Genomic DNA, 8915 nt, shown 5'->3' on the forward strand with positions numbered 1-8915 from the left:
GCCCAATACTATGAATAAATTATGACAGTATTTCCATTTTGGGGTAAGCTATCCCTTTAAGTCAACATAGGCTCATTGGAAATGCATGCCTCTACTTACATTTCTGCGAAACTCAAAAAACTTAACTATACACACGAATTGCTGCAGTTTCCAGTTAAAATGAACACTAGAGGCAGTAAAACTCTGACAACTTTTATTCCTTTTCACACAAAATATGATTTGCAGGTCCACAGTTTCGATTAATAAAGCCTAATTTTCGCATAATTACTTGAGGAACATTATGTTATGAATTCGAAACAATTTTAAGACACTGCGAGATTTGAAAACTGATACTTTTGAACATGTCATCACATATCCAGCTTCATATGCATGAGTTTTCTAATTCAGTAGGTTTGCTCGATAGCTCACGCAATACGGGGTTGCACTTCAGTGATGAAAAGCTCCGGTACGAACCCCATGGAACTACGGTTCAACAAAACAGCTCAAGTCCGCATAAGGAAGTTAAAATAGCACGGCTGCATCAACAAATACGTTTTTATATCACTTATGCATTTGTTAACGCTATCGGGTAGGTTTAGGGTTGGGTTTGGTGTAGGGGATATTTCCAACATGATAGAGCATTAACTTTTATCGACACTCATCAGATATTTGAATTATGAACCACCGCAATACGTACCTGAAGCAACGTAATACAAACACAGCAATACGTGTTTGTATTACGTATTGCTATATACCAACGTAACAAAAACGTGCCAGGGTCACATATTAAACCTGTGTTTTAGCGCCACTCACTGGATGTTTCACTCTAAAACTGCCGCGAAACGTGCAGTAAGGTACATAATAACGGTGTTGCAGAAATGTATTTAGAGGCACGTATTTCGAAAGAGCCTGGGTTGCTTTAAGTTCAGCACTAATTTTCATTGAGTTGAATGTTTTCATTGTTATTAGTGTTTTTTAGAAACTTTAAGCAAATTAATCAGTTATCAGCTAGATTCTCTACCTTAGTATCATCATTCGGTAAATCCAATATTGGTCAACTGCCGTTACAGTCCATTTGTGATCAGCAAGGATTTCTTGCACCTCTCCACAGCAGCAAAAGCACAAAGAGCTGTCAACAGGCGTAACACCTGTGTTTAACGCTCAAACCTAAAGGGGCTGCTCACAATGAAAGAAGATCAAAGTTTCTTTTTTTCCATGAAAAACGAAAGCATCTGCTGAGAAAAGAAAAGACACCTCTCTGGGACTGAAGAAAAGAAAGAAATAAAGTTTACGAGAGAGCAATTCAATAGTTTATATCTTATTTATGTGAAGCGGGTGGCTGGCAGGCCGGACCGCTGGAATGCAGCAAACGTCTGTCGCTTCTCCCCAGCTCCAGGCAGGAAAGAAGGATTGGTATGAGCTGTGTAATGTATGGCCTTGGAAAGGTGATCTCCTCCAACAAACTGTCACGAGACAGCCAGGATGGAGAGGCTGGGAATCCCATTGTAACAGCGCAGATTATTGATTTATCAGGCGCTGTCACTGCCGCCTTCTTGTTCTCCATATCAGCGAGTTATCCCTGGCCCTCGTCAATTCACTCTAGACATATGAATTATAACTAATCAATGCTCTCCACTGTAGTCTAAATGGGAAAATAGATTTTCTTTTGTTGTTCCTACATGGTCAAAGGAAAAGATGTGATAAATGACATATCTTTAGACAGCTAGGGTCATGAAACATGAGAGCGGGGCGACATGTAACGAGTTTTCTTTCTCGTTTTATTTCTTTCTTCGCTTGCTAATGTAACAGCAGCGGTAAATTATGAGGGCAGCCGGTCCTGCTAAAATTGGCGTCATTTACAGGACTGTCAAAAACTAAGCAATGGATTCTCATGATGAGCATCATAAAAAGACCCATGTTAAAATAATGGATCCAAGTTAGGATAGAAAAGATACAAATCTGTTGACTGGGTTTCTTTCTTCTTTTCCAAGCGCTCATCTCATATTTTCCTTACCCCTCATCTTGGATGGTAAAATGAGACCTTTGTAAGGTAAATCGATATTCATCTGTTCTCAACTATAAGGGAGGATGGGGGATAAGATAAGAATCTGCAAGAACCGTTGCTCTCATTTCAATAATTGTGTGTCAGTCAAGACAATACATGACATTTTTAAGGGGTATTTAAACTTCATGAATTGTGATTAATCAAACTGATGTCTGATTGGATGCTCACATACAATTTACACATGGACACAGGAAAAAAAAAGTTTTCATTTATTGTCCTAATATAAATTTTCCCCCTTTATCCAATTTAACAATCCACAATGAGATCCACCAATGCACAATTTTTCCTGACAATCAATCAATCAATCAATCAATCATTTTCATTTATTTTCCTAATATAAATTGTCCAATTTACCAATCCACAATGAGATCCTTTTCCTGTTAATTAAAAAAATAAAAAATAAACGTGCAATATTTCCACTATAGGTAAAAAACTAGAAAAATAACAAAGTTCAGTACATGGTAAAAATACTTATGCTATACAAACCAGTGCATTTATGATTATAATAGTAAATTAAAATAATACCATAACAAATGCCAGTTTGCAATATCAAGCAGCATAACTGACTGTTTTTGTAAAGGAAAAATGACCACAAGCCTGCACATTCCAGTTACTAATAGCGTATGTCCCCTCTTAAGTAAGCAAGTAATAAATAAATAAATACATACATACATACATACATACATTTCATCAGTTGTACCATATCAACTATGCCTATTTTCCAAATGGCTTGCAATCTCCTGGACCTGTGATGGCTCCATAACATCACATGCCTGAGAAATCCATGAGACCATAGTGTGTTCCAATTGTGATTTTACACTAGGTTTCAGAAGGTTACTCACATGCACCCAGCTGCTATGCACCCTTAATGCATCAGGGCCTTCAAATTGGAAGCCACTTTTAGCCACTTTCTAGTTCAGAGAATTCAGTTCCTGATGGCCCTGTTTTCTGTGGTCAAACAGAGTAGAGTTCTGAACAAAACCACCCTATGTACATATCCACAGGCTTGTTCTTTCAAGCCACGGTACCTGAGTCACATCCTCCCACTTTGGAGGGGTCTGCTGAGAGAGGACTGGATCTCAGAAGGGAGTGAGATCAGAGACACTCCCTCTGCCTGCAGTCTTCAAAGCGTGGCCTGGTAACTAGCTTGAACCAGGGAGTTCTGCTTCTCAAAACAAAGAGACAGAAAAAAAGCCCAACAGGGAATGCTTTGAGGGCACAACACACAAACTGTGAAAGGAATACAGACTAGTGGTTTTCTTTCACTCCCACTTATTTATATAAAAATACATTTCTGAATCTCCAGGGGAGCTGTGGATACTCTGTGCAAACCAACCGGTTTCCCTGGCAAGAGTTGTGAGAGGTCTCTTAGCAGGGGAGGGCTGTGACACATCCGTGGCCGGGCTGAAAGACTAGGCCCCTCTCCAAACGGCCGAATTGACCATCTCTGGGAAACTCATGCCCGGCTTCCTCAATCAAAGACAGCAAACAAAGAGATCCAAACTAAATGTTCCCCTACCGCTGGACGGCCAGAAGAGCTGTTTGCATTTCATGAACCGAGACCTCGACCAATGCACTTCACACAGGGAATCATTGCCTTTAATCATTTTGAAATTGCACAGCAGTAGCTGCCAGCAAAAATCAGCTCTTGCAGCTTTTAAGTGCACTTTAGATTGCTCTGTTCTTGAATGACCAGCTAGATTTGTGAAAGTCTGAAGGTTTAGAGTGAATCCTGATCAGTTCAGTATTACTATTTGGAGGTACTGATACAATCTGATTACAAAACAGTCGAGTTTTTCAACTGTTTCACAGAGTAGGAGTCTCAACGTTGTTCATCACCCAAGTCTTATTAGTGTTAATGTGCACAATTTGTCAGTTATTCAAATATGCGGTTGTTTCGCTTTTTCAGGTGATGTCATCAAGCCTCGACAAATGGCAACTCTGATCCAATCAACTGTGAAAAATCAAGTCAAACCTTACATTTTCCTCACTCAATGTCCTGTTTGACTCACAAATACAATGTGGACGTAAAACAGGTTGCAAATAGTGTTTCATGTTGGCTTTGGTGCCAAGGTGTTTAAATAATGGTTAATTCATTTTATTGCAACCTGGTTGTGCATGTCAGGCTCATGAGATTGTCCCCTGCTAATAAGAGTGAAAAGTGAAAAGAAAAGTTCCTTGGGTGTCCAACAGGGTGATGAATGGTGGCCATTTGTTATGTGGAGGCCTGGGAAAAGCTCTGCATCCCAATGTCTGCTGCCAGGAGCTTTCCTTTGTCTCTCCGACAGGCCTTCAGAATGGGCAACAATGATCGAAGCAAGGTTATAGCCAGGCGACGGACAAGGACGACAGAAAAAACCCCAAGAACAGTGTGTTCATGAGGGCTGGCAGCTCATATGGAGACACAAAGAAAAGACCGGATGATTTTACGATCTCGTTCGCGGTGTTCTTTTTTTTTTTTGCAGAGAGAGAACAGAAAATGCAAGGCGGATACCATTCTTCATGTAGGCGAGAGAACACGAGCAAACACCTCTTCAATATTACAGTCTAGGAAGTGAAAAATAGGCGTCCTAACCACAGCTATAATGCATTTGCTACTCGTAAGAATGTTACATCACACGTACACTAAATGTTCGTTTTTCTACAGAAAACACCATGGGCAGTGAATAGTGAAGTACACAATCCCGTTGGGCACGCCAATAAGGCCATTATGGCCATCGCTCCTGGGGAAACTGTAAGCAAAACTAACAATGTGTTTTCCAGCAAGCAATTGCGCCTCTAGCTCCACGCTGCATGCTTCCGTGGCTTGTGATGATATTTTGGAGGGAAGCCAAGGGATTACTAGCGAAAGAAATTCGCTTTTTGCTCGCTTCGTGAAGCAAAGCATTAAGGGCACTTTTCCATCTAATGAAGAAAACTGTGGGGCTAGATTTTAAGGAAAGGATCAAAGCATCATGGGAATAACTTTAATTGCATTTACTTTTAATTAGTAGCATTAGAAGGAGGCAGTTTTAGGGTGAGCATTTGGGTGTGCCACGTGGGAATAATATCAATATGAAATATAAAAATTTAAATAAACATTTCACTCTAAATCCGGCCCAGCAAAAGTTAAACAATTATATCAACCCAAATAACTGTAGCAGGAAAACAAAAAAAAACAACAAAACAATTAATTTATTTCAGCTAGATGCCAAGACAACTTGGGGCCAGATTTACTAACAGCTTGCACCAACACAAACCATCTTTTGGCATTCAAATAGTACTGTCAGGATTTACTAAAGACGTTCAGTGAAGAATTAGCGCTGACAAGGCGTGACCTTATTTAAATATGCATTTGTAGGAGTTTCAGTTTCAGATGCAAAAATTTATGGGAGGAGAGTATTAAAATTAATCATACAACGTGATTTACTAATGTTTGCGCTCGACAAATTACTGGTATTATCACCATTATTTAACGCCCAAAATAAGCATGTTAAAAACTGGGCTGGTCTGGTCATTATGGAAATTATGTAGCTGCGTCTGTGTTCTTTAATGTGCGCATTGTTAGTAAATCACCTGCAGGATTTTCCCCTCCCATCGGTGCTTTTATGGAATTGCGCTTTAATGCTAATTCGGCCTCTTTAGTAAATCTGGCCCATGATGTACTAAAATAAGCAAAACTGAAATAATAAAACACAACAAAATTAGCAAAACGAAACTGAAGGAAAAAAAAAAACCTTGATAGTTCCTCAATGATACTAAAATCAAAATTTCAGCATCTAAAATTTGTCAAATTACTCACAGGCAAACTGCAGGAGTGCATCTCGACTCAGGACGGTGCCAATGCTGTTTTCAGCTCTACACTGGTATCTCCCATAATCAATGGCCTCGCTTGCATTGTGTATTATTAAGTTCCCAGCAATCAAACTGTAGCGGAAATCCGCTTCTGTGTCCACAACGGTTCCGTTGATCAGCCAACTGCAAAAGCAATGAATCAATTAGAAAATATAGAAAAAAAACCACATATTTATAATATATTTATTTACATATAATACATACTGAGGAAACTAATTGAAGACCACTAGTGAAAATGTAGGAAACATTTACCTTTTCAAATTATATAGTAAGCATTGGTCATTAGGTTAAATTGAAATAATAAAATACATTTCAGAATGTTTTAGTTTTGGTTTGTCCCCAGTTTGGTCTCAGACGTGTATTTTTTTTAGGTTTTGATAGAATATAATCATCATATTATAACCGCTAAAGAGCTTGTTAGCATACAACCTGATGTGTCTTTATATCTTAGACAGGAATATCGATCTAAATTATGACCCAGAACTCAAAACCACATCAGTGTCTGAGAGCTCAGTAGCACCGAGTGGATCATTCAACCTTGCTAACATCCCATATTTATTTATGCTTATAGATGTTCTGCGAACCCTCTAAGTGGAAACAGATACATTGATGAATTGCTGGCTGTTTCCTAAAGGATATAACTTCTGTGAGACTGTAACACATACGCTGAATCACAGGATAGTACAATTTAGTGAGTAACATGATGATACTAGAACATTATATAAATTCTGATTAGGAATCCACAGAGAGAAGTCTAACATCTGCGTCATTAGCATTAGTCTAACAGAAATGCCACTCAGGCAGGATAATAAGGATTCACAGTAAAGCTCCAGAGAAATTAAATGTCATTTATTATCCATTTAATGAAATATTATCCATGTTAATGAAATGAGTAAACCGTACCTGTAGGTCAGAACAGGGTTTCCTCTGGCTTCACAATTCATTATCACTTTCTTATCATCCGAATCCAGGGAGAAGATTCCATCATCTGGCTCTTGAAAGAACACTGGACCGAACTCCTCGCTCTCTGGGGTCAGATGGAAAAAGAAAGGCAAAAACAGGGTTTACAAAGCTGAAACTTGTGATGATATAACCCTAAAATCTAGGAGTCATTCTTATACCCTAGGGGGCAATGTTCTGTTTGAGATTATTTGATTTTTGAAAGATTTTTTGTGATAATATTCTGTATTGTTGTAGCATTGTATAAGTATATAATTGCTGGGGAGTAAATAAATAAATATTAACATTACTAAAACATTACTTATTCATACAAAAACATTTGATTTGACATTGTACATAATGCAAGGACAAGATATGTGTGTAGTCTAGGTTAGTAACTGAAGGTTGCGGGTTCAAACACTGCAAGGGGTGATGCATGAGCTATCACTACGGTACCCTTGAGAAAGACACTTACGCTGCCTTCAAGTCCTCCTGGGATGTTCCAACTTATGAGTTCAGAAATCTTATTAACTCAATATAAAATTGCAGCCGTATAATCATAACAACTTGCTGTGCAACTTCATATTTCTTTCTCTCTTTTTTCCCGACAAAGACAGAGGGCTTTTTTAGCGCTCGTACAACAACATGAAGAAGGGAAAAGGTGAGTAATTAAGGGTGTAACTGATGCTTTAATCTGTGTATTTTATCATTGTTGTGCTGCAAAAAATGATGGGAAAGTAGTCTTTTCGCACAAGCCTGCAGCCTCATAAAGAAGCCAAATTAGTTATATATTCTGGAAACCTTGTTATTCCTAAATGAAACGAACAGAAAATGCACACAAACTAAACTGTGCCATCAACAATGACAATTACAGCAACATATCAATTTGCTTCCACCACAAATTTTTCATTGACATACCCCCAACTCTGAAAATCTGGGCTCAAAGAAAATCCTTGCCTCCCACTGGAAATAATGCCATAATTTAATTGTGTACTACTTACCCATGTAGGGAAATGAATTTGGATGTGTGGTCCAAATATAGGCTATCTATGTCAGACACAAAATGGTGTTTTTATAATTCAAAGCAGTTTAAACTCATTCTACCAGTTCAGCTGGATCTACACGGCAGACGGTCCACGTTAGGAATCCTGTTAACTGTCTCATATATTCAGCCCCCAGGGTGAACTGGATAACATATCTCAGTAGAATAACTGAGAGTCCTTCCAATTAGAAACACTCAGGAGATCTGCTCCTTCGGTGCTCAGTGAGTTTATGCTGAACAATGGGACCAATCCTAAATCTCAGGTTGTTTCACAAACATATTAACATTTTTTTGGGGGGACACGTAAATGTTAATACTGTGGATTTTAGATATATATCATGATAATACAATTTTGGGACATGTACCATATTAATATACTATTTTTGCAATTTTTCTGGACATTTACCATGCTAACACCATGTTTTTTGGACAATACCCAGAGTAATAGGCCTAGTATGTTTTCAGACATGTACCATGTTAAAGGGGTCATATGATGCGATTTTTCCTTTCTCTTTGAAGTGTTACAAGCTCTTGGTGCATAAAGAAGATCTGTAAAGTTGCAAAGACTAAAGTCTCAAATCGAAAGAGATATTCTTTATAAAAGTTAAGAGTCAACCACGCCTACCTAAAACGGCTCGTTCTAACACGCCCCCACATGTCTATGTCACAATGTGGGAAGATTTGCATAACACCGCCCAAATGTTCACACAAAGAAAGAAGGCATAACTTTTATTCACGCTGTAGTATTGTTGCCGCCGCTGTCATGTCGTGAAGTCACTGTGTGCTTCGTTGTGAAAGCGAAACTACTTTGTTTGGTCTTCCAAAAGAGGACACGACTAGAAATCAGTGGTTAAGTTGTATTTACAACACTGTTCCAGAACAGTACAACCCAAATATTCAGATGTGTGCAGCACATTTTATGGAGGACTGTTTACTGATCCTGGGAGAGTAACGTTAGACTAAAATGCCGGCAGTTCTGACTCACGTAAGTACGTTTTCATTTAAAGGATTTGCCACTGACGATTCAAACACGAGTTTTGAGCAGTGTAGAGTAGC

At 38.7% G+C, this 8915-nt stretch overlaps 1 protein-coding gene across 1 annotated transcript in view; it reads right to left on the reverse strand.

The window, feature by feature from the left end:
• LOC107715547 (contactin-5-like) overlaps positions 1–8915 on the reverse strand; it is a 248178-nt gene that overhangs the window by 54079 nt on the left and 185184 nt on the right. The window contains exons 4-5 of the mRNA XM_016521699.1: positions 6782–6905; positions 5826–6001 (exon numbers count right to left, since the gene is read on the reverse strand). Of these exons, the coding sequence (XP_016377185.1) occupies positions 5826–6001; positions 6782–6905 (300 nt within the window). The remainder of the gene's footprint in view (positions 1–5825; positions 6002–6781; positions 6906–8915) is intronic.

The sequence above is a fragment of the Sinocyclocheilus rhinocerous genome, unplaced genomic scaffold (genome assembly GCF_001515625.1).
Source record: "Sinocyclocheilus rhinocerous isolate Xijiao unplaced genomic scaffold, SAMN03320098_v1.1 scaffold29, whole genome shotgun sequence".
In the NCBI taxonomy this organism is placed as follows: domain Eukaryota; kingdom Metazoa; phylum Chordata; class Actinopteri; order Cypriniformes; family Cyprinidae; genus Sinocyclocheilus; species Sinocyclocheilus rhinocerous.